This window comes from Erythranthe guttata, chromosome 8 (genome assembly GCF_056151865.1).
Source record: "Erythranthe guttata isolate IM_541 chromosome 8, IM_541, whole genome shotgun sequence".
Lineage (NCBI taxonomy): Eukaryota > Viridiplantae > Streptophyta > Magnoliopsida > Lamiales > Phrymaceae > Erythranthe > Erythranthe guttata.
The window spans coordinates 19,036,982-19,064,170 of NC_142540.1; the positions used below are offsets into that span (position 1 = coordinate 19,036,982).

Here is a 27,189-nt window from a genome sequence, read left to right on the forward strand (position 1 = left end):
AAACGTGTCCGAAACGCAGAAACGATATAAAGTTTAACGTTATTGTAAAATAAGAGAAAGATGAAAATATTCGGCTTACCGAGTTGTATTTCATTCATATGGTTTTATACAGAAGAGTTACAATTTGAATAGAGTTTGACACACGTGAAACTCTCACATTTACACAGAGAAATAGGAGGAACGTTATAACTGAATAAGCTAAACTCCTAAAGACGGGGACAAGATTTAGATACGCTTAACACCCCCCCCCCCCCCCCCCCCCCCCCCCGCAAATTGATGGGGGAAGCGTAACCAGCAATTTGGAACGCAAATAATTAAAACGCACGCTAGTCTGTCCTTTGGTGAAAACGTCAGCCACTTGGTCGTGAGTAGAAATATACTTGACTTGTATGTCTTTGTTCACCACTTTTTCTCTGATAAAATGATAGTCGATCTCCACATGTTTAGTGCGAGCATGGAACACAGGATTTGAAGCAAGAGCAATGGCACCAATGTTATCACACCAGATGATCGGCGGAGAAGAAAGTGAAACATCCAACTCGCGCAATAACATTCGAATCCAATATAATTCAGCAGTAGCCAATGCCATATACCTATACTCGGCTTTTGTGCTTGATCTAGAGACAACACGTTGTTTCTTGGCGCTCCACGATATAAGGTTTTGTCCAAGAAACACACCAAAACCGCTGGTCGATCTTCTATCGTCTGGACATCCTGCCCAATCAGAATCACAAAAGGAAGACAAAGAAATAGATGAAGAAGTATAGGACAATCCATAATCAATGCTTCCTTTTAAATATCTAAGTACTCTCTTCACTGCACACCAATGGGGCTCCCGAGGTTTATGCATAAACTGACACAATTGATTTACAGCATAACTTATATCAGGACGTGAGATGGTGCAATATTGAAGAGCGCCCACAACTTGTCGATATTCAGTAGCATCTTCCAAGAGTTCGCCTTCTTCAACGGAGAGTTTGGAACCCGATGTGGTTGGCGAAGAAAGAGGTTTGGCTCCAATCATTTTTGTTCGATGCAATAAGTCAGATATATATGCAGACTGACGTAAATGAAGTCCTAAATTATCCCGTGATGCTTGTATACCCAAAAAGTAGCTAATGGGCCCAAGATCCTTGACTTGAAATCCAGATTGTAATTGTTGAATAATATTAGTAATAGCCAAAGTATTTGAGCCAGTTACTAATATGTCATCAACGTAGACAAGGACAAATATTTTGTAGCCATTCATGTGCAAAGTAAAGAGAGAATAGTCAACTTTAGACTCAGAAAACCCAAGTTCAATGAGCTGTTGAGAAAGCCGTCGAAACCACGCCCGTGGAGCTTGTTTGAGGCCATACAACGACTTGTGTAGTCTGCAAACAAAACTTGGTTTGGATTCGTCAATAAACCCCTGTGGTTGCTCCATGTATACTTCTTCGTCTAGAATGCCATGAAGGAAAGCGTTTGAGACGTCCAACTGCCGAATAGGCCAATTAAATGTAACTGCCAGTGATAAAACCAATCGTCTAGTAGTCGGTTTTATTACCGGTGAAAACATATCATGATAGTCTACTCCACTTCGTTGATCGAATCCTTTCGCCACAAGTCTTGCTTTGAATCTCTCCACACTGCCATCTTGTTTTCTCTTAACTTTGTAGACCCATTTATTACGAACCATAAGCTTATTACGAGGTCGAGGACACAAAGTCCATGTACCATTTTCCATTAAAGCATCAAATTCATGTCCCATAGCCGCCCTCCACGTGGGATTCGACACTGCTTGTGTAAAGCAAGTTGGTTCTTGTTCATTAAAAACACTGGACAACACATGCAAAGGGTGTCTAGTCGAATAATAAGCCTTATAATTGGGAAAGTGTTTGGGTTTATTGCGGCCTGTTTTGGATCGAGTCACAATTGAAGATTTAACGGGTTGATTTATAGGTTCGGGATGATCGTGACTCGGTGCGGGGGGCAAGACGGATATTATTGGATCAGTGGTAATTGGGTGTGTTTGGGACGAACTTGCTGGCTGAGAGGGAGCAGAATGCGTTTGTAACTCAATATTGGAATTATGAGAGATCGAATCTAAAGTTTGAGTTACTGGACAATTTTGTAAAGTATTACTAGTAGTATTGGTAGTGTTAAGAGCATGCTCAATATTTATGGTATTTAATGCAGGTGAAACTAGGTGATCGTGTGTGGGTAAGTGAGAAACGAAATCATCAGATAACAAGATATTTGGCAAAACTGGAAAAGAACTTACCGGCAAAGGAGAGTTGAGCAACGCATTCTTTGAGGAGGTTGAATTTTTAGTCACATGCTTAGCTGGAAAATGATCTTCATAAAAAATGACGTGTCTAGAAATATATACTCGACCGGTGTCTAAATCTAAGCAACGATAGCCTTTCTGATTACTAGAGTATCCTATGAAAACACATTTTTTGCTGCGAAAAGTAAGCTTATGTGTCTGATATGGTCTTAAGAGTGGAAACGAAGAACAACCAAAGACACGTAACTCTGAATAATTTGGTGCTTTGTTAAATAACACATGAAACGGAGACATTTGTCCTAAGACCTTCGTTGGTAATCTATTGATTAAATAAACTGCGGATTGGAAGGCATCAACCCAATATCGTGTCTCTAATCCTGATTGGGCCAATAATGTTATGCTTGTTTCTTGTATGTGACGATGTTTCCTTTCGGCAATTCCATTTTGTTGAGAAGTGTGAGGACATGTAAGCCTATGAAAAATGCCATGTTTTGATAAAAAATCTTTGAATTGATTGGATAAATATTCTCCACCATTGTCAGATTGTAATTGTTTAATGGAACAAGAAAAATAATTCTCAACAAGAGATTTAAATTTTATGAATGTAGCAAAAACATCTGATTTATTATAAAGAGGATATATCCAACTGAATCGTGAAAAATCGTCAACAAAGAGAACATAATAACGACAGCCACTAACAGATGAAATTGGTGAAGTCCACATATCTGTGTGAACTAAGGACAAAGGTGCAACAGATTGACGAGATGACTCATGAAAAGGTAATTGTTTTGCCTTTCTCAATTGACACGAAGAACAAAATCCTAACTTACGAGAAGAACTAGATAAAGATAAAGAGTTTGAACGAATTAAAGAATCTAAAATAAATTTAGATGGGTGGCCTAGCCTAGAGTGCCAATGATCCATCGAGGTAGAAACTCCTATGGTAGTCGTTAGACACTGCAATTTATTCTGAAGACACATATTTCCAGCAATAGGATATAAACCATTTTCAACCTGCCCGTGGAGTAGCGTTTGCCCGGTCTGATTCTCCTTCACAGTGAAGTCAACACCAGTTAGTACAAAATAACAATTGTTATCCAAGCAAAATTTATTTATGGATAATAAATTGGTTGAAGCATGAGGACAATGGAGAATATTTTTGAGGTTGAATTTGGTTTGTCCAATTTGTAAAGATGTTGAACTAATGCTTTTAATTAATAAACCAGAACCATTACCTACAGTCACAGTGTCTTGTCCGGTGAAAGGTTGCTGATCGGAGAGATTGTCCGTTTCGGATGTTATATGAGCATTTGCACCGCTGTCAGCAAACCATACTTGGTGCTCATATGCAGCATTTGATTCAGCCACCATTGCTGCAAGTTCTGCCGGAGGATGTCGACCTTGGTATGAAAAATCAAACCTGTGGTAGCAATCAAGAGCTGAATGGCCAACCTTGGAACATATTTGACAAGTTGGCCGATTACCAAAGGCAGATTGACCCTGATTCGTCTTTGGTGCTTGTGTGGTCTCAACATGATTGAAGGTACTGGCACTCCGTGAATTTGAAGGAGGTCGAGTTGGCTGAATGGAAGGTTTCTTCCTATGCGTGAAGTTCGGCCTTGGTTTAGTGGCTGTAAGAGCAAAGCGATTAGAGTTTGAAGCCAAATGCACACGCTGAGAATCAATCAATCCTTCATAACTAAGGAGCTCAGAGTTGAATTCTTCAATAGTGAGATCTTTATCTCGCGACGCAAAATTATACGAGGTAATGAATGGATTGAACTCTGGTTGCAAACCACCAATAATATAAGAGATCAAATCTTGATCGTCTACCGATTTACCCGCTGCGGCTAATTGATCGGCAAGAGCCTTAGCGGATTGAAGATAGTCATGTATGTTTCGACTACCTTGTGAAATTGTCTGTAGTTGACGCTTTATATGAGTGATTCTAGAGCGTGATTGACTGGAAAATCGAGTGAGCAAAGCATTCCACACTTTATAGGAACTGTCCAAGCCATACACGCTAGAGACCAATGTTTCGGAAATAGAGGAAAGAATACAACCAAGAAGAGCTTGGTCTTTCTTGAACCAAATTCCGTAGGCTGGATTTGGAGTATTATCAGCTAAATTCTTATCAGGAGCGGGTTTCGAACCATCCACAAATTCCATCAAAGAATTGCTTCTTAAAAATGACAAAAATAGAGATTGCCATCCTAGGTAATTGGGTCCTTCAAGTTTGAAGGAGACAGGGGAAGGGAAATGAGGGTTTGACATATTTTGAGTGAGGGAAGCCATATGCGGAAGCGTTGAACCAGGAGAAGAAGCGTGAGCTTATTTCCCAACTGATACCATGTAAAATAAGAGAAAGATGAAAATATTCGGCTTACCGAGTTGTATTTCATTCATATGGTTTTATACAGAAGAGTTACAATTTGAATAGAGTTTGACACACGTGAAACTCTCACATTTACACAGAGAAATAGGAGGAACGTTATAACTGAATAAGCTAAACTCCTAAAGACGGGGACAAGATTTAGATACGCTTAACAGTTATAACGTTATAAGTTTTCATGCTACATTATTAGCTAGTAGTTTATTTTAGGTATGGCCCAAGTAAATGGGCCCAAGGTCACCAATCGGTCTAATTGGTCAAATTTGCAAAAGCCCAATTGCAGTTAGACTTTCGAAAATTAAAAAAATTAAAATTAATGAAAATATAATCTAGATATCTTCAAAATTTTCTTGAAAAATTACAAAAAAAAAATTATAGAAACAAAAATAAATAATAATAATATTTTTTTAAATATGTTTTTTGTTTTTTTTTATAAGAATCTTAATTTTAATTTTAATTAATAGTAATATTTTAATTTGTTTTTTGATAAATATAAATAATAGTAATATTGATATTTTTTTTGATCGATATAGTAATATTGATATTATGACAAAGCTATAGAAGAGAAATGATCCAGTAATACCCAGGAGCACCATAGGGTCCATACACCGTCACTTTGCCAATTGCCGCATTACGAAAATTGCCTCCAAAATTCCCAATTTTTCTAGGGTTCTCTACTATTGGATTATTCCCACGGATTCGATTCACTATTGCCGAAACCAGAAAGCGGTGATGGATCTGGGGATCGTCGGACGCCACGCGCTGTTCTTCGACGACGATGCCTCCGCCGCGTTCGTCAACTCCGGTAACGCTCTTGTCGAGTGGCACTCCCTCCTAATCGATCGTTACGACGTTCGCCACCTCCTCTCCGCTCCCCCACCGCCTCGCCGCCGCAATCGAAACTCCGAGCGGCTATTCTCCGATGACCCCTCACTCGAAGCTTTGCTCGATCAAGAGCGATATATTGATCTCTCTCTGGATTCCGATCAACCAGGTATAACATCGATTTATCTTTCTGCCTTTATTTTTGTCCAGTTGATTTGATTTTTTTCGTTTTACCGGGTTTGGGGTTAAAAATTTGCTTCATTTCATTTGGTTCAAGGAGATAGGTAATGTTATGATATTGAAATTTATTCGGAGAGGAAAAACCTAAGTGCAGAGGTGAGATGTTGGGATATTGAATCGAGACTAAAGTGCATGGAATTTGTCAATGGGGCAGAAAAGATACAATTTTTTTAAATACATCAACATCTTAACTTTCTTAAAATGATTGGATAAGTGTGGTGAGTGTTTTGTTGAAATTTGTTTTGAAACGAATGCCTTGAGCAACTAGTAGAAGAGCAACTTTTCAGTGACGTGTTTCCATGTATGGGATCCCAAGTAGATTAAACAAAGTCAATAAGGTGTTCCGTAATAGTGAACGGCTCTAAGCTCTACGTCTGTTGTCAAACTACTGTTTCTGTTGGAATCTCTTAAAAAAAAAACAGGTTAGAACAAAAGAAAGGTGTCGTAGCTATCTAGTTTGTGCGGGTAGCATACTTCTTTGCTGTATGCTTCGATATTTGCAGGAAGGATTAAACTGTGTGACTTCATCCAGTTACAAGTAAGGCTTCTCTAAATTCCAGAAACTTCTTTCTCGTAGTACTTCATGTTTATGTTTAATTAAACAGCAGGTGTTAGTATTATTTCTTGTAGCTAGCGTGGTATCTAAATACCTATCATATTGTCTTGTGACCAGATGTAGAAGAGGAAGAAAAACCAACGGGTGCTGGCAGTTATAGTTCCGTTGCCTTCTCATATGGAAGCACTGGTGATTCCACTGATCAGAAGAACACGGATACTGGGTCCACTGGGATGGAATCCTCTGGATTTCTCCCCCCCTTTCCCGTTCCTGGATATCTTCTCCAAAGCTTGGTAAGCCTGTTTTCTTGAATCTGAAGATTCTGTGGATCATATGACACGTTTGATTCTGTTAACTGCGCTGACTTGGTTTTCCCAGTATTGATCATAACTCTCTAGGTTGCATATATTATCTGAGCCTCACCATGCCAGGTTTGTAGATGCTTGGAGCAGGAATGGGCTACTTGTGATCCAAGGTTGCCGTTCGCTGGCACCTTGTTTCCCTTTGATGTCATGAAAAGGGGCAGTGCAGGTGGGGTTAGGAAAATATAAATCATCTTTATGAGGACTATCAGTTTGCTACTTCAAACGGCAAATGTTGTGTGATACATTCCGTAGTGGTCTTCTTTATCGTAGTTTTTGGTTGTTATAGTGTGATTACAAATGCGTCTCTCAATTTTGAGTTTTATGGCTTTGACTTGCTGTTTGGAGGTTTCCGAATTTCTTGTTTGCTTTACTAAATTCACTTTTAAAATTTTCAACACTCAATTTAAGCTCTAAACTATGGCCTTGACTTACTATTTGGAGGTCGTAGAACTGCTCAATTCTAATATATTTTTCCTCCTTTTGTTATTTCTGTTGCTTTTTTGTAGCCTCCAACAGAAAAGCTACATCAGATAATTGCAAGGACTGCTATATTTGTCAGCAAAAATGGTGGCCAGTCGGAGATTATTCTGCGGGTGAAACAGGGGGATAATCCAACATTTGGGTTTTTGATGCCTGATCATCATCTTCACCCGTACTTCAGATATCTAATTGAGCACCCAGAACTTTTGCATTCTGAAATTGATGGAAATTCTCAGCATGAGAAAAAAAGGGCTGGTAGCGAGGATATCACGAATGGTGTTGGGGGAGCTTTATCCTTGCTTGGTTCTGTATATGACTCTGAGGAGGAAGAGGAGAGCAACGATACTGCAAAAATTGAAAAAAATACTGCTGAGGATGGTATTAATGCTGTCAATACTATTGCAGCTCGTGGTTCAAAAGAGTCCATGGAAAGCTCTTCTAAGGACGAGTCAGTACCTAGAAACCCCATCTTATCCGGTAAAGAGAAGGTTCCTGCAGTTAAGAAAACCTCTTTGATAACGGTATCCAAACCTAAAAGCATGAAAGGCGTCAAGAAGGAAGATAATTCCGGTTTATTTTCCACTGCAGCAGAGAAGTCAATTGGAACGACTTCGAAAATTGAACCACTAATTATAGAGCCTCCACCTGAATTAATGAGATTGATTGACAAAGTTATTGAATTTATTACGAGAAATGGGAAGCAGTTTGAGGCGACACTTATTGAGCAAGATACCGAGCATACGAGATTTCCGTTCCTTCGTCCGTCCAACCTGTATCATCCCTACTACTTAAATGTCCTTCAGAAAGCTCAGGAGGTACGTATTCTTCTTTAATCCCCTATAGCACATGAACTAACAGAGTCTAACTTATATGAGTAGCTTCATACTTTCCATCAATTGTGCAATATAGGCATTATTTTGATATGGGTTTCATATTAAAATAAGACTTTATGTGTGCAATATTATACTCACTACAAATGATAAGACCATTTTAATTGTTTCTTACTTGTCGGGTGCTTCATCAGTCATTTTGTTGCCTTTTAAGCTAAGATCTGAGATGGTTCAAGATCCAATTGGTACTATGACCAAACATCAGAAATTTCAAGCTTGTCTTGTTTGTGTTCAGCGAGAATTTTGAATGGAGTTCTGGAGAGCTGATTATTAGAGCTCGAGTCCGTAGCCTTATTTATATACTGCAGGGTTACTTAAACTAGACCATGCAAGATTACGCATGCCTAATACTTTAGACAGTTAAATATGGGTTACTTACTCTTTCATTAATTTAAATGAGTCCGTTCTTAGCTCTTCCCTTAATGGCTTGGACTGCATACATATATGCTAATTTCAGAGATCCTTCTTGGGATTATGACTCAAGTATGAGTGGTGTGTTGATAATCTTGTAATCTTTGGTTTACATGTATGATTCAATAGACATTTCCTTCCTCATCACTGTGCTAATTTCATGTATTTATTTTGCAGTCAAAAGCAAACGGCGAGAGTTTCAACCCTCGAAAGGATGAGCTAGTAGGACGTGGAACAAACAAAAAAGCTTCTGCAGTCAAGAAAAACGATTTTGATCTGTCTGACCTTCCAGTAGAATCTGACAGGAAAGAGAAGTTCAAGATGGTAATAGGCAAATCGAAGAAGGAAGCGCACGAGACAGAACCCAGTGGAGCACAGGAAAGTGAAGTCACGGTGGATGCTGCAGCTGCAGCTGCTATCCTTCACAATGCCACAAGAGGCATTAAGAATTCTGATATCCAAACCATTTCAAGAACTCATCTAAATGCTCACAGTCAACCAGATAAAGCTGCCGAAATGCCCGATCAGAATGGAAATCGCAATTTGGCAAGTGATACCGATCCTTCTGTTGCAAATCTGACCGAAGAGCAGAAGCTCAAAGCGGAGAGGTTAAAAAGGGCTAAAATGTTTGTGGCCATGTTGAAAAGCGGAGCAGTTCCATCGAAAACTGGAGTATCGCGTGGCCCATCAGTAGAGCCTCTAGAAACTGGAGCTTTAAGGAATTCCTCCGGTGAGGTTAATCTCACTAGCCAAGAAAAAGAATACGGCTTAGATGCTGAAATTCTAGACAAGCCAAGTGAACGACTGTCGAAAAGAAAGTATCGTTCAAGACCTGGAGGAAGTGAGGATGACGATGAAGATAAAGATAAAGATAAAGACGAGAGTCACTCGAGAAAGAAGTACAAATCAATCTCCAGGAGCAGGAGACACAAAGAGTATGAAAAAATTGAAAATGCAGTAAAAAAGAAGCATAAGCACTATGAGAGAAGACACGGCTCTCATTCTCCTCTTGAAGAGAGAGAAAGTAGTGAAGAGGAGAGGGACCATAAGCACTATAAGCACTATAAACGGTCTACGAAGAAGCATCGTTCTCACCATTCTCATTCTTCTTCCGAGGAAAACGAGAATCGAGGAGAAAGCAGTGAAGATGAAGATAGGGACCATAGGCACTATAAACTGAAGCACCGGTCCCACCATTATTCAGAAAACGAGGATGATATTGTGCATGAAGATAACAAACGGCACAGCAGAAAACGCAGTTCTCACCATTCTTCACATGAAAGTTCGAAAAGGAGGGATTCATCCAAGCCGAGGAAAAAACATAGTTCCCATTCCCATCGGTCTTCGAAACATCATCACAGTAGGGACAAGTACCGGCACAAAAATGTGGAATCCCCTAAAGGGAAGGAATCTTCAGAAGAAGAGATTCACCATCGTAGCCAACATAAAAAGGACTCGAGTGATGAAAGAGGCGTACAGGAAGAGGGAGAAATCAGCTCTAGAGTTGCAGTCGAATCTAAAGGAATAATGACGAGTAGTGATAATATAGGGAGTTCTTCCCAACAGAGGGCCTCATCTCAACCATTGGAAAGTGATGTACCCGATGATCTACGGCTCAAAATTCGTGCAATGTTGCTGGCCACCCGCATGTAGCAATGGAGAGTACTAAACTCGTGAAAACTGAGAAATTAGATGCAAAGAGTAGCAATGGTCCGGTAGATGGATAAAAGGATCATTGTTCCTTTGTTCGCATTTTTGTGTTCTTGACTCGTGCAACTCTTTTATTATATACTTGTAGTTGATTGTATCAGTTCTGAAGTCTGTATTTGAGCATGACATTTGAAATAAATAATACGTCACGATTGGGTACTCTTGGCTTTTATTTTATTTTTTCCTTCCAAAAAACAAATCATGTATAAAATCTTGCAGAAATTTTATTACTAATGCAATTAAATTTTAATTTTAAAAAAATTACAAAAGATGTTATTTATTTTTCTGGACGGTAATATTTTACAGTTACATATTCTCGGCCTCCTCCTTTACCCGGGCTTGGGACCGGCTGTGCTGGGCAAATTTGCAGCACATGAGGAGTTGCATTATAACACCGATATACAACCAGTACAGGTAGAAAAAGAAAACATAATAATATAATTCAATAAGAAATATCACATTTATGCTTCTCTCTAAGGTGACATTACAAAAAGAAAAGAATATTCACAACTCTGTGAGCAAATTTTTTTATTTATCAAATCTTGCACTTACATTTGGGCAGAAACAAATCTTAATCCAATAAATTCATCAAGACTCGAAAATTTTATGTATTAGAAACTTCCCACGGACCCCAGAACTGACCAGTAACAGTCCAGGATCGTACTCCAAAGCACAAACACTCATGGCAGCACCACACCGTATGATAATAACGATCACAAGATGCAAGCAGAATCCAAAGGCCGAAATCATCGAGAGCCCACAAGATGCAAGCAGAATCCAAAGGCCGAAATCACAAGATCAACAAAACCTAAATATACCCAGTTCTTCAAAGTATACACGAAATCATCGAGAGCCCACAATAAAGCATACTACTCACTTGATCTGCAGTAGAAATGCACGCGTTATCTGACCAACTACAAGCTCAAAAGAAATCAAGTGAAAAATAATTGGAAAAAACATTTCAAAAAACATCCCAAGTGTTTTGCTACTCCTTTCGTAAACTTAGGTACTAATCAACACTCTGTGCAGGAACCTTTTGATAAGAAACCCAAACATTAAGGTACTAAAACTGTTCCCGCAATCCTGGTATCGAGAAGTTCACGATAGGGATAATTGATGGCCAAACCAAAAATACAGTAAATAAAAAGTTTGGGAAAATAAGCAACCGAAGATAGAAACCAACAAGCAAAACAACAGCAAAGAAAGAGTTAAGAGGAACGCAATTCGCCAAGATTATTTGGCTTCCAGTTTATCAATGTCAATGTCAACTACTGTTTCTATTCTTATCGTATTGCACTTTCACCAGATAACTTCGAAGAGTGAATTTGCAATACTTCAAAACCATTTTTATTAATATTTGACTGTTCCATTTTCTCGACCCTCCTCCTTTACCCGGGCTTGGGACCGGCTGTGCTGAGCAAATATTGCCGCACAGGCGGAGTTACAAGAATTAACCTATATACAACTAAACACACACATAATTCACATAATCACAGACAGATTGAAGCAAGAAACCTGTACGTACCATTCCAGACAACAAATATTAAGGCTGAGAAATAGTTTGATAATATTAAGGCTGAGAAATAGTTCAAGGCTGAAAAATAGTTTGATGCACATAGAGTCTTCATACTGGCAAACAAGTAGGTCAATCTTTTAAGTAAATTAACAAATAGGGCATCCCACTAATCTCTTAGTAGCTAAAATCACGCAGTATAGTAGATGGGATAAAAGCATATAACAATTTTACTAGTAAAAACCCTCCTACTTGTTCCAATCATTCATTTTCCTTTTTTTTCCTTTAAATTATCGTGTGAAAAGAATACTAAAGTCGTACCAGAGTAGAATCCAAGAGGAAATAACTTTTATCAATAAGATATCTGATACTTGCACATTTATGTAAAAAAAAATCTTAAATCAAATAAATTCATTGAGAATTCACAAATGCATCACTTTAGCATATTACTAGTGTTAGACAAAAACATTAACTTACAATCTGCAGAAGACAATTTCACGCACTAGAAAATTCCCAGAGTACAAATTACGATGAAGAACTGACCAAGAACTGTGCAGTAGTATACCCCATGCAGATTCGATAGATTTTAACATCCTCAAAAAAACAGTAGTAGCAGCAATAACATCAACAAATCCTACATGTGTGAAATCCAACATGGCGCAACTGAACAAGGTTTATTATTCTGAGATTGACTGTGCCAACTTAGATTGTGCAGAGAAACCGAAAGGAAAAAAACCAAATCTTCATAGATGCATAACACACATGAACCTTAACTTGCTCATGAATAGAAGACCACTTCAATATTTGAAAAACATGGATCAAAACCGAAGAGATCTCAAGCCACAATAAAGAATACTACTCACTTGATCTGCAGAAGAAGCACGTTCCACACCAGTAGTGCATTAACTGATCAAAACTAAGCACAAACAATTCCGGTGCAGAATACCAGAAAAACTGAAATAACATCCGGACACTCTTAAGACGGCTTTCAAAATCTAAGACAAGAAATAATACTCTGTGCAGGAAGCCCGTGAAGAAACCAAAGAATACCAATCATGAAGTGACAGATGGAGACAGTTTTATTTTATCTTCTCAACTTGCCTCGTGAAAATTACTGTATAATATGAGATCACGATAGGGATAACTGAAGACTGCCAAAGAAAAAATAAGTACATAAATAAATCACAGCTCTAGAGAACCAGACCACCGAAAGATAAAATATCAATAACCAACAAGCAAAGTTAGTCAAAACTATATACGCGTAACAGGCAAAAGATTAGTCATGTTAAAAGCCCTAGAGAACATCAATGTCAACATCTGTTTTAGTAGTCATATCAAACTGCAATTTTACTAGATTACTTAACAAACTGAATTTCAGACAGATATTTAGCCATACCAGTTTAAGTTTATGACTCCCTTCAAAACTAATGGATCGAAACTAGTGGACCTAAGACGGCATGTTAACTAAGATGAATGCCAGAAAAAGACTAAAAATGTCGCACATATTCCAACATTGAAAATATATTTAATATTCGGCAAGTAAATGCAAATATAAAATAAAAATCATATTCAAATCAGTACATGATAGTTTACAATTTATGAATAATATAAACCTAGATCAGATAGGAACCTAAGAGACTAGAGGTAGAACACATAACTTACAGGAAAACGCACTATAAGGAAATTACTTTACACGGGACATGCAGCCTAAGCAGAAATGAGGGAATTTCTGTCATGAGTTCTAGCCAAGATATTATACATTAAAATCTGGTTTAATATATACTATCCATAAATTATAAATTATAATTTAAACTAACATATATGTGTAGAATATAAAATTTTACAAATTAACGATTATGGATTATTCAGTTAGAAAAGAAGTAATGTAGAGCAATATATGTTCTGATGAATACCTTATAATTCCTGCTAAGAAAATTGAGAAACCAGCATAACACCGTGACCTCAGCAATCTGGAGCTCTAGGAGGTACTAGGAAGACGAAGTCGAACGTATGGATTGTCTTGCTGAACAACAAATATACAACCAAAACAAACTAGAGGACATGGAGAGAAGGTTCACGTAGTACAAAACTCAATTCCCTTACCTCTATTACCCAGCCACAAGAAACTTTGATAAAAATACAACTGCAGCCATCAACATTCGAAAACCAGAAAGCATGTTTGATATACTTACAGTTACGACATCTCTACTTGCAAAACCGTAGCCACGTTATTGAAAAACAGATTGGCGGGGGAGAGAGAGAAAAGAGAGAAGGTTGAAAAACAGCAGTGTGCTTGAGTAGGCCATATAGAGTCCTTCAAAATGTTAACCGAAACCACAAAAAATATAGTAACCAAGGTGAGATTTAGTTTAGGATACTACCACACTTAGAATCTGCAGCAAGTGGTCAAGAAACTTCTTAAATCAAAGCCACACAACCTCAGAAAAGAAGACGAGCAAGCCAAGACCATAACCTGAAAGGCCCAACAGTACAACAGAAGCAGAATTTTCACCTTCACAAAATATGCAGGTTAATGAAGAGATGATGAACAGAGAAATCCAGAAGACAAATAATCAATGGCGAGCAAGCCCAAAAACCGGAAGAACATAGAAATCGAACTCATTGGCGAAGAAGGATAACAGACTTGTGGAACCTGAATATGCCAAATCCGAAAGCTATGGAACACAAACCACATTAAGCAAAGATCCTTATCCTTGATCATACAGTCCAACTTCAGACTATTTTACCACTCCCAATGGTTCTGCAAAAACAGCGAGCAAGTTCCATAACCACAAACCATAGTAACCCGAAACACATAAGAAAGGAAGTATAGATTGCCTAAACCTGGATGAGTTTAATTACGCTACAAGCATTCAAATGCAAACGGTAAGCAAACCCACGTTTGTTTCAAGCAGAGAATAGAAATCAATGACAGATCAGAAAGCACTAGACAAAATGGAACATCGAGGTAGGAAGGAGGAAGTAGCACACAAAGGAATAGTAAGTCCTAGGAAATAAATATATCAAAATTTAGTTATCTTCCCCGTTGTGCCTTGATCCCATTAGTGGCTTTAGACAAGACTTTAACCTCAGATCCAACTGCATTTAATAGACAAGATAGAGAAAAAACATCTAAGTGCTGAAGGATATTAGCACGCAAGGTAATAGAAATATACTATGAAATAAGCAAATCACAAAATATATCATCTTCCCCATTATGTAGCTTTATGTTATGACTCTCAACCTCAAATCCAACTGTGTACAAAGACAAAATGAAACAGATGTAAATTACCACAGAAGGTAAAAGAAAGTCCTATGAAGTAAATAAATAATCAACTAGATCTTCCCCATTATTTCCCGACCCAACAGTAACTTCCAATAAGACTCTCAAAAACCTCAGATCGAACTGCAAACGAACAAGTCAGAATAAAAAAATCCAGTCAACATTCACGTAGTATGGGATATTAGAACACATTATGAAAATGGCAGTACTATGGAACAAATAGATCACAGAATATTATCTTCCCCCATTATATCTCGATCCTATCAGCAGCTTTTAAGATAAAACTCTAAACCTGAGGTCCAACTGCATTTACCAGACAAGACAAAATAAAACATGTACGTGGTGAGGGGTATTAGCAGACAAAAAAGGTAACGGAATTACTAGGAAACAAATAATCACAAATTAGATCTTCCCCATCATGTCTCGATCCCAACAATAGCTTTAAGGTAAGACACTAAACTCAGATCCAACTGCAAGCAACGGACACGATAATGAAATATCCGGATCGGGAGGGGGAATTAGCAAACAAACGAAATAAATAAATCACAAATTAGTAATCTTCCCCATTATGTCTTTAGATTATCTTCCTTATTACATATGTACCCCGCCAATAGCTTCAAGATAAGACTTTATATCTCAAATTCAACTGCATGCAATGTCAAGACAGAATGCACATCTAGTTGGGGAGGGAATATTAGCACAGAAAAGGGAATTAAACAAATCACGGACACGATAATGAAATATCCGGATCGGGAGGGGGAATTAGCAAACAAACGAAATAAATAAATCACAAATTAGTAATCTTCCCCATTATGTCTTTAGATTATCTTCCTTATTACATATGTACCCCGCCAATAGCTTCAAGATAAGACTTTATATCTCAAATTCAACTGCATGCAATGTCAAGACAGAATGCACATCTAGTTGGGGAGGGGATATTAGCACAGAAAAGGGAATTAAACAAATCACAAATTAAATTATCTTCCCCGTTAATTTTCGGACCCGTAGCTCTAAGATATGACTCTAAACCTCCAATCCAACTGCATTTAACCCATAAAACAGAATAAAACATCCACGTCCAAAAGGGGTATTAATGCAAAATAAGAGATGACAAATTATATTATCTTCCCCATTATGTCTCAACCCCATCAGCAGCTTTAGTGATAAGACTCTCAACCTCCGATCCAACTGCATTTATCAGACATGACGAAATAAACATCCAGATGCTGACGATTAGCACAGAATAAATAAATCACAAATTAGGTTATCTTCCCCCTTTTTTCTCGATCCCATAGTTTTACGACTCTACACCTCTGCAAATCCAACTGCATTTAACCAATAAAACAGAATAAATCGTCCACGTAGTACTGACAGTCGAATAAAATTAGATGACAAATTATAATTTCTTCCCCATTAAGGATCCATCCCATTAGCAGCTTTTAAAACAAGACTCTAAACCTCATATCCAACTGCATTTACCAGACAAGACGATATAAAACATCAAGACAGTGAGGGGTATTAGCACACAAAAAGGTTGATGGAATTCATATGAAACAAATAAACCACAAATTAGATCATCTTCCCCAATATGTCTCGATCCCAGCAATAGCTTTAAGTTAAGACACTATCAGAACAACTGCAAGCAATGGACAAGACAATGAAATATAAATGTAGGGGGAGGGGGAATAAGCAAACAAGACGGAATAGAAGTCCGATGAAATAAACAAATCACAAATTAGTTATCTTCCCCGTTATCTCTTCGTCTCATTACTGGCTTCAGATTAAACTCTAAACCTAAAATCCAACTGCAGAACATCCAGGTGGAGAGGCATATAAGCACATACTACGGGAATAAAAAAGTTCTATGAATTAAATAAATTATAAATTAGATTATCTTCCCAATTATGTATCGATCTCAACCAGTAGCTTTAAGATAAGACAATAAACCTCACATTCAACTGCATGCAATGGACAAGACAAAATGGAACAATCAGGCAGGGAGGGTATTATTAGAACAGAAAAAAAAGGAAAATAATTCCTATGAAATAAATAATTCATATATGAGATCTTTCTTCCCCATTATGTCCCGGACCCATCAGTATCTTTAGATAAGACCGAACCTCACATTCGACTGCATTTAAAAGACAAGGCAGAACAATATATCTAGGCGGAGAGTCAATTAGCACAGAATAAGTCCAATAAATTAAATAAATCACAAATAAGATAGTCTTCCCCGTTAATTTTCAGTCCCATAGCTTTAAGACACGACTCTAAACCTCCAATCCAAACTGCATTTAACCGATAAAACAGAAGTAAATCATCCATGTCGTAAAGGGGTATCAGCACAAAATAAGGCATTGGCAGCCTTTGAAATAAATAGATGACAAATTATATTATCTTCCCCATTATGTCTCGTTCCCATCAGCAGCTTTTAAGATAAAACTATAAACCTCAGATCCAACAGCATTTACCACTGCATTTACCAGACAAGACGAAGTAAAATATCTACATAATAAGGGGCATTAATACACAAAAGGGTGATAAAATTCCTAGGAAACAACTAAATAAAAAATTATATCATCTTCCCCATTATGTCGCGATGCCAACAATAGCTTTTAAGGTAGGATACTAAACTTGGATCCAACTGCAATCAATTGACAAGACAACGAAACATCCAGGTAGGGAGGGGAAATTAGCAGACAAGTAATAGAACTCCTATGAAATAAGCAAACCAAAAAATTAGTTATCTTCCACGTTATCTCTTTGTCCCATCGGTGGCTTCAGACAGACTCCAAACCATTAACTAACTGCATGTCATAGACAATAGAGAATAGAAAATCCAGGTGGAGAGGGCTATATTAGCTTATAAAATAAATAAACCACAAATTAGATTATCTTCCCCGTTATTTCTTGTTCCCATAGCTTTAAGATACGACTGTAAACCTCCAATCAAACTGCATTTAACCGAAAAGACAGAATAAAACAACCCAGGTATGGAGAGGGTATTAACACAAAATAAGAGATTTAGATCGCAAAATTAGATTTATCTTCCCCATTATCTCACGATCCATAAGCAGCTTTTAAGACAAGACTCTAAACCCCAGGCCCAACTGCATTGATGTTCGATCACGTTACAAACCCCATATCCAACTGCATGCAATGAGCAAAAGAAATGGAATATCCAGTTTATCAGACTCCATTAGGTGATCCTATCCTGTCCCAAGGGTACATAAGCACTGTAAAATTCAAATTTACTAATCCAGTTGCAGAGTCGGTTTTAAAAAATTAAGAAGGAACTTGGCAAAACTTCCTTTTAAACCCCAAAACAGAAGGATCCATCATTTTTGTTGCAAATGTCTGCAAATAGAAAGGAAAAGAAGAACAGAGGATTTGAAGATAGATTTGCAAACAATATGGCTGTATAAAGTAATAATCTGAAAATTGGACTAAGAGGAGGTATGGTTGAGGGGACATAAGAAAATACTATTCTTGAAACACTGGCGACGCATCTCGGAGAAAACTCACTAAGCCAGCACCTGAAGATCAACACATCTTTGCAACCAGATGCAAGAAAATTTCCATGAGATAAATAAATCAGAAATTAAATTATCTTCCCCATTATGTCGTCAGTTAATAAAACTCCAAATCTCAGATCCAACTGCACTAATCCATCTTTTGTTGAAGCAATGGGTGACCCTGTCCAAAGGACCGAGATAACATAAGCTCCAACCCAGATCCATAAGCTCTAGAAATTTATTATTAAGAAAATAAAGAACTGCCAGACCCCCTAAAATACACAAAACAAAAGATACCAAATGGAAGGACATCCACCAAAAATTTTATCGCAACTTTCTGCAAATTGAGAGGAAAAGCAGAGCAGGGATATGATGACAAATTTTAAAGTTCATACAAATCTAGAATATGGGTGATAAGGATAATTACAAAGAGGCACAATGTTAATATAAACCTAGCATCAAAAAGATCAATATCTGTATCTGACAAGTCACATCTCAGCCACCTATTCCATCACCACCTGTTGATCAACACAGTCTAAGCCAAAAGTCGAGAATAGCATATTGCACTTTGTTGTTGTTGTTAATACAGCAGAAAGAAGAGAAGATACTCCAAACGAGAGTACGATTTATCAGGTAGAGACTCTTTTACAGTAAAAAAATGTACCAGGTACTCTGATTTGCCTTAGCTAAACACCTCATGTGGTAACCAAACTTCTTAGAACTTCAAACGAAACTGTCATATAAGCAAAATCACGATAAGGCGAACACACTTGAACTTGAAGCATTTTCTTCTACCATCTGACCCGGACAAGAGAAAACACAATCGGAACCCAAACCACTGGAAAATAGACAACATATTACATATACAAACATCATACCATGCCATCAAACTCACCAAAAGAAAAACAGGGAATCTGAAATAAGACTTGAAAATATGTGGTCAAATAAAGTAGAAATCTGAAAACTGAATTAGCCAGGATGATGATTACATGAGAAAATACAAATTGGCATCAGAAATATCTGGAACTGACAAAGTCACATCTCAGCGTAGACTCTCCTAGCACCCACTGATCAACATATTACATAATCAGAATCAAAAGAAAGATCCATAAGCCAAATAAATCACAAAATATATATAATCTTCCCCATTATCAGATCCAACTGAAATCTCTAGATTAAGACTGGTGATCCTATCCACGGTATGCAAGTTCATAAGCTCCTATCCAATCAGATTCATCGTAACAGATACATCGTCCTAGTTGCACAGTTAGTAGCTTCAGAAAATAAAGACGAAACAAGCACGACCTTCCTAAAACCACAAAACCAGAAAGTACCAAATAGTAGGACGACCACCACAATATTTGATGCAAATTTCTGCAAACAAGAAGGAAAAGCAGTACAGTATCTGAAAAATTAGATATTAAAAAACAAAAGAATTATGATCTAAAAATTAGAGAGGTGAGGAGGACGAGGGAGGGAACAAAAGATTGAACAATTTCCGGAGGAGACGGGGATCTCAGGGCAGACAGTCCTACTTTATTACCGCACCTGCGGATCAACACAGTCGAAAACCAGCGTCGAGAATGCACATATATCAAAAGGAGAATCAAATTTTAATCAGCAGAAGAGGTAGAAGATTCTTCAGACGAGAAAAATAGGTTGTGAACACTCGTATAAGAAGATCAAAAGGAAGATACTTGTACCAGAAACTCTGCTTAGAATCAGCCAAAACACCTTATTCGGAAACCAACCTTGCCAGAAGAACAGAACACCACAATCGTTATATAAGCACAATTACGACAAGGGGGAGAACATACTCAGATCTGAAGCGCTTTCTTCTACAAAGAATCGTATTTTAACCAGGTTCCTCAAAAAAATTCAAATCAGCTGATTGCGAAACCCTAGCAAGAGAAACAAAATCCAAACGCAAACACAAACGCAGGATAATAATCCACGTATTGATGCATAAACCGGACACCATACCTAATTACCTCGCCGGATCAAAATCACCGAAAGAAAAATCAAACCGGAATCACAATCGGACGGTTCCGCAAAGAGGAAAAAACTTTCATCGGAGGATCCAAGAAGATTCGACTGTTAGACCGGCAAAAAAATCCAAACAAAATCGAATAAGATTCACAATCAGGCGGAATCGCGGAAGAGGAAAAAACATACGGCAGATAATCTCCGATGATTGAATTCATATCGACGGCGAATAATAATAATAATCTAAATAATGGAAACGACAAACACAAATAACCGATCAAACCAATGAAGCGAAGAACCCTAATCTGCAGAGAAAACCAAAGGCGAAGAAACCAATAAGCGAGTAATATGAAAATCGTAGGGGGGGGGTGGGTTTATATAGGCGAGTCGGTGATGAATGGACGGATACGATTAATCTGATCGGACGGTTAGAAAGGAGTACTTATCCTTGTCGGTTACGAATATTAGTATTTTATTATTCCTTTTTTAATTATTTGCCATCTATTAAGGCCACCTGCGCTGACCACACGTTTATTGTTTCCACACGTTTCCAGAATTTCACGCGCCCACTTGTTTGGTACTTTTGACTTTTTGACTTTTTCAGAATTATTTTGGGCTCTCTTGGTGGGCTATGTACAATATATATTGAACGTTGGGCTTGGACTATTATTGAGTACAATTAAAGTTTGCTAAAATAAGTTATTAATTAAACAATGTAATTTATTTGATTTTGATTAATTTTAATAAATTTTATGATCGATTTGATGAGAAAAAATTGAGTTAGTTTCTTAATTCTTTGAGTAATTGTGAATTAGACACACAAAAAAATTAACCTACCTCCATTGTATTATTTCGAAAAAATAAATTTGAGCCTCTATAAAACTGACTGAGATCTGCACGCGCTTCCACCTATTTTATTTAAACATAACAAATTAAAATGTGAGGATTTTGGGTCCATGATGAGTTCCGTATGAGTAACCCCAAATCCACTTATGTCCGAAGTGTAGCCCAATTTTACTTATGTTCGAAGTGTAGCCCAACACTAGATTCAACCCAAACTCAAAAAAGTCAGCTCGAATTGATCTTTGCCGCCCATTCTTTTTTACTTATCCTCGCCACATCCAGTCATCTAAAAGGTTTTCTCAACCATAATCTCTCTCACATTTCTTCCGACGCTTCTCTTTTCTCTCTTTCTCTTTCTGTAGTACCTTCATCACCCATTGTCCTGGCGACACTTTACAATCTATGTTGTACAATGGGAGCATTGACTCTCGAGCACATGCAATGCTTCCGACCGTTGCTTTGGTTGTTATATATACTGGGGTTTTAGAGAGGGATAAGAGTCACTAGTAGACAACAGGCCACAAGCGACGAAATTAGGTATTTTGCGATGAAATTAGGACGATTGCGACGATTAACGTTTCGTCGTAATGGGGGTCCAAAATCGACGCCAAAGTACCCGTCGCAAAGGCCGCAGATTTCGTCGCCAGAGGAACAACGAATTTAGATTTCGTCGCCAAAAGTCGATTTTATCTAATAAATTAGATTTTTTGTTTGCGACGTTTATCTACACAATTGTCGCCGTTTTTGGCAACGTTCTTATGTATTTGTCGCAAAATAAAATAATATTATATTAGCGACGAAACTGATATATCGTCACATGATTTGCGACGTATTTCTCAGTTCGTCGCCAATATTGGCGACGCTTTCGTACTATTCGTCGCAAAATCTAATTCTACGAAAACAAGATTTACGACGAAATATAGTACATCGACGTATTTTATTTGCGACGAAAATTATTATATTCGTCGCAAATGTTACTGCACAGTTATATATATATATATATATATATATATATATATATATATATATATATATATATATATATATATATATATATATATATATATATTATTTTTTATAATAAATTACCTATAAATAATTATTAATTTTACTAAAACAAGCAGTTTTAAAATTAAAAGTCTACATAAAATTAAATACCAAGTCAACAGTATATATATGAATCTAAAATTACATAAAAACTTAGAAAATCTTGATCTTGCAACTTTCTACGTGGTTGAGCTTTTAATCTCAAGTACTTTTGTCTTACCCAACACTCTTTCACATGTTATTGAGTCGGCCGTTCTTTGATCTTTTCCATCATTAATACACTCTTCGTATACTCTTTTCAAGTTATCCTGCAAATACAAACAAATAACCATATAAATTAATCAAAAAATTGGGCAGCATAACAGCTATTGTATGGACATACCAAAAAAAATAACAATACGTATAGAAAACACATCAACCAATTCAACATATATACCAAACAATATAATAGATCAAACACACAATACCAAAACAAAACCCACCAACTAATTCAACATACAAAACAATTAAGGATGAACTTACCGCAATAGCACGTTGTTCAGGAGTTCCAATCCCAGTATATGGTTCTGCCCTCTCACCCTCCTACGTGGATGACCCGGATTCCACGAATGGTATCAATGGGTCAATACGCATATAGCCTTCCTTATATTTATCAACCACGGTATGAGCTTTACCAAATTTTTTAAGCTGTAATAAAAATGTATAAAAAAATTTAATATAAAATAAACATGAATATAATCCGAAAAATTTAACAAAAAAACATATAAGACTAGACTTACATGTTCATGAGACCATCCACTAATACTAGTTCGACCCCAATGGTGGTCGCTAGGGATTTTCATTCGGGATTCTCGGCATTTATCAGCCTGATCTGTTTGTTATCCCTTCCAAATGAAATTATAAACCTGCCCATTGTCATTCACATCATGTTTAGAGGTTGCCATTTCATTCTCATACACACATATATATTCAGCACAAACATACACAAAATCAGCACACACATACACACTAAATCAACACATACACACAAAATCAGCACACATACACAAATATACATACACTGTGTCTTTCTTTTATTTGTAATAGGGGAGAAATTAAAGGAAAATTACAGAAATTAAAGGAATTCACTACGAGGGGATAGGTCGGCAATGAAATGATGCAGTATATAAATTTTGTATGTTCAATTTATTCCAAAGCTAAAAAGCACAAAGTAAAATAAATTCACCAAAAACTAATTTTAAAATAAATAAATAAATAAAATTTGTGTGTTTTTTGTGTCATACACTCAAACCTGTTCAAACAAATCTCTTTAGGGCAAAATTAAAGTTTTGATCTTTCAAGTAAAACAATAACCCAAAAAGCCTGGGTTTTTTTTATTTTGGGTATTTATTTTGCTAACAATTCACCGACCGAATAATTGAGAGAAATATAGAAGAAGATAGATAAATATAATTCGTTAATTAACCTTACCGAGATTCGCCCGCCGCTTTAAACAACACAACAACCGGAGGAGATGTTGTAAACTCACCGGAGAAAGTGAGAGAAATAAAGAAGTTGATCTGCAGAGAAAAAAAAATCGAAAGAAAGAGAGAACAACGAGAGAGAGAGAGAGAGAGAGAGAGAGAGAGAGAGAGAGAGAGAGAGAGAGACGAGATAGAGAGGGAGCAGAGGTGGTGGTGATGGTGGAATGGCGCCGGCAGAACGATGACGCCAACGGCGACGGCGATGGCGGAGCTTCAACAGTATAGAGAGAGAGAGAGAGAGAGAGAAGGGGGAGTTAGGCAGTGGGTTGAAACGAATTAGGTCTTTATCCATTCTCTTATGCGACGAAATGAACATAATCGACGCGAAAATTAAATAAAAATAAAATCTTAAATTAATTTTACGTCGTTTTTAAATGAATCGTCGCCAAAAAATAATAGAAAATTAAATCGGTTCCGACGTTTCTGTATTCGTAGCAACCTGGGCTCAAGAATTTGGGAAAGTGAAAACTCTTGCGACGTTTCCGATAAACATTCGTCGCAATATTAATTACAAAAACATTAAAAGGAAAAATAATTTATTCTAAATGCGACATTTTGTGAAATCGCCGCAAATAGAGCAGGGGAAAAAAGTAATTTAAACTCCTTGCGACGATTCCTCTGATTTCGTCGCTATAATGTAATTTAAAAAAAAAAATTTACTTTGTGCGACGTTTGTCGTTTTTTGTCTAAAAAATATGTGAAAATAATTTTGTTTTACCGTTGCGACGTTTCTGGGAACATTCGTCGCCATTTGGCGACGATATTGTAGTTGCGTCGCAAAGGTTTTGAGTCAAAAGCGGGATTTAAACTGTTGCGACTAATGCAGTAGAAATCGTCGCAAATAGGCGACGATTCGTATTTAGTCGCAAATTTAAACGTCGCCAGAACTGTGTTTTGGCCTAGTGAGTAACACCCATCTCTCACATTCAATCTTCTTTTTTATGTGAATCGATTGACCATTTATGAGTGAAGCACTTGGTTTGGTAAGCGATTGAGAGTCTTCTTCGTTGATTGATTGACTGTGCATGTGTTGGTGAGTCAAACTCATGGATTTACGATTTGTTGAGCCTAGATAAATACTTCGTGCCTGAAACCTGTTGGTGATATTTCCATTTGAATATTCTGAACAAATGACTAGACTGTTTTAAGGGGACTCAACCGTTAACTATATTAACAACCCGATGTATTGGAGTTATCTATTTTTGTATCTTCTTACTCTAAACTCATTAGTCTTTTGTAATATACAACCACAATCTTATACATATATAAAGTATAAACAACTTAACAAAATACAATTCAACTATAACAATCAATTTGAAATGTCCTGTAACAAAAAACCAAAGAGGAATAATAGTATGATAAAATTACTTTTTAAAAAGAAGCCCAAAAGGCCCAACAAATATTTTTCCGGCCCCAAAAGATTCACCGCCACCACCACCATTCACCCCACAGTTCCCGGCGAATTGCAGCATCCCTACGGTGGCAGCCACGATTCCGCGGCGAAGGCGGCTAAAATTTTCCGGCAACCAGTCATCGGCGCCGCCGTCTAAGTTAAGATTTCCTAATTACGCACCATTAACAGTATATTTTGCCTCTTAAATCTGAATAACTGATGTTTCCTTACCGCCCTGCATCGTCCTCAACTTAGGAGTCAAAATCATTTCTTACTTAGAGTGGATTTGGATTAGGTTTTGAAATTAGGGTTTCTGCAGCTTACTTTTGTGCATAAGAGGGGAAAGAAGGAACATGCTGCAAGTTGTATATTCAAATTAACAGTATCACACACATAAATTTAGAGTGAGAAGTGAGTTAGTGTTACAATTGATTATAAAACGGGGGGATACGGAGATCGAGAGTTCCGGTTTTCGTTAAGGAACTCTTGGCAGGGTTCGATATACAGTTCCATTTATCGATAACTGGTGCGATTAATAGGATTTTTGTTCTTCGGTTTATCTATGTAGTTTTGGTGCGGTGCCAAACGTGCCTTGTTTGGTGCTCAAGTACAGAGTAATTATTCGGCGAAAGCTGTATTTACGGCTGCAGTCGTTCGACTCGGAACTTTACCATTGATTTATACAGATGCTTCCTATGATGAACTCCGTTCGTGGTTGAGGACCTAAATTGGTCGATTAAGGTGGTGTTTGCAAATGCTTTTAGAAATAGATTATGAGCTTTTTTCTGCACATAATCAGTTTTTAGGTGTTTGGTTTGTAAAACAAGCTTTTGCTTTTGATTCTCTTAAAATAAGCTGCTTTAAGCTATAATTTTTAAAGCACCCATGTATCTGCTTTTTCGAATTCAGTTTATTTTCCAACTAATTTGCAAACACCCCCAACTTTTAGAAATAAGCACTTAATTCCAACTTAACTCACAATCACTAACTTCTGCTTTTAAATAAGCTGTTGCAAACACCACCTAAGTAAATGAACGGATTTATTAAGCATGCGTATTGAAAAGCGTTTGGTGTTTAGTACATAGTTTTATCTTTCCAAAACTGATTTCGTTTGGGCTGATGGTTTTGTGTGTGTGTGTGTGTGTTATCTTTTTGTGAAGATTTACTTGAGCCGACGCTTTCAACAGGATAATTTAGTTGGTAAGCATTTTGATTCCGGTCGTAATTCACGTAGCTGTAGGCCTCGTTTGGTTGATAAGAAGTGCAACGATTACACAATTACACTATCGAGTTCTCATAAGACCCCATAATCTCATCTTAACTAATCCTATCCTGGCAACCAAACGAGACCTAGAAGATTGTGTTATAGTTGCTTCTTCCTTTGGTGGAAAAGGCGGGAATTAGCATTCTTCAAAAAACCGAAAGGGAAAGAAGTGGCGAAGAATCATTCAAAGAATAGTCATCAGGATCACCAGGCTGAAAAGCTTGGCTCTGCTTTTTGCCAAAAGATTGAGATATTTCGTCTCTACTCGATTCCCACAATTATATATCGATTCCCACAATTATATACGAAACTTATGCCCTCTCGAGTATTCTTTTTCGTATCTACTCGGGAATTATGCTTGCATATTTATGTACCTTTATCTTTATTTTTTTTATCTCTTTATATCCCAATCCCAGAAGGGATACTATTGCATGATGAAATTGATGATGTGGGGGGTGAAGAATGCACTTTAGACGATTGGCTTTTGCTTGGGGTCTACACATTCAAAACCTGAATCTTGATTCCTTTATACTTTAAGCAAAAGCCCATCATTCGATTTCTTGAACTTATGCCTCGTTTCGTTCGTAAGAAAAATCATGAGCTTATTTAATAATAATATTTGGTCAGTCCAATAACTTTTCAGATCGACCCGTAAAAATGAGCGTACGTCCCTGGATAGCCCAA

General features: G+C 37.3%; 1 protein-coding gene and 2 long non-coding RNA genes across 4 annotated transcripts; 1 reads left to right on the forward strand and 2 right to left on the reverse strand.

Annotated features, from left to right (window-relative positions):
* Nucleotides 1-5,232: 5,232 nt before the first annotated feature.
* On the forward strand, nt 5,233-10,297 carry LOC105962041 (SWAP (Suppressor-of-White-APricot)/surp domain-containing protein). Of its 2 annotated transcripts, none has more exons than XM_012986309.2 (4): nt 5,233-5,655; nt 6,400-6,575; nt 7,154-7,942; nt 8,606-10,297. In XM_012986309.2, exons 1-4 carry the CDS (start codon nt 5,394-5,396, stop codon nt 10,079-10,081), a joined length of 2,703 nt encoding a protein of 900 aa, XP_012841763.2. In that variant the 5' UTR covers nt 5,233-5,393; the 3' UTR covers nt 10,082-10,297. The 2 variants fall into 2 exon arrangements, with proteins under 2 accessions (XP_012841763.2, XP_012841764.2); XM_012986310.2 differs by lacking the exon at nt 5,233-5,655 and adding an exon at nt 6,122-6,264.
* A 1,732-nt stretch (nt 10,298-12,029) lies between these two features.
* On the reverse strand, nt 12,030-17,977 carry LOC105962040 (uncharacterized). Its single transcript, XR_001173155.2, has 3 exons — nt 14,305-17,977; nt 13,565-14,124; nt 12,030-12,802 (listed from the first exon to the last, which is right to left on the reverse strand). It is a non-coding gene; the product is annotated as an uncharacterized LOC105962040 (long non-coding RNA).
* Nucleotides 17,978-18,890: 913 nt separating this feature from the next.
* Nucleotides 18,891-20,571, reverse strand: LOC148768722 (uncharacterized). The gene is made up of 3 exons (XR_016033239.1): nt 20,433-20,571; nt 19,439-20,350; nt 18,891-19,287 (listed from the first exon to the last, which is right to left on the reverse strand). It is a non-coding gene; the product is annotated as an uncharacterized LOC148768722 (long non-coding RNA).
* Between the last annotated feature and the right edge of the window lie 6,618 nt (nt 20,572-27,189).

Coding starts and splice junctions, on each gene's coding strand:
- LOC105962041 (XM_012986309.2), top strand. CDS start 5,394: ATGGATCTGGGGATCGTCGGACGCCACGCGCTGTTCTTCGACGACGAT. Junction 5,656..6,399: donor TCTGGATTCCGATCAACCAG/GTATAACATCGA, acceptor TCTTGTGACCAG/ATGTAGAAGAGGAAGAAAAA. Junction 6,576..7,153: donor GATATCTTCTCCAAAGCTTG/GTAAGCCTGTTT, acceptor GCTTTTTTGTAG/CCTCCAACAGAAAAGCTACA.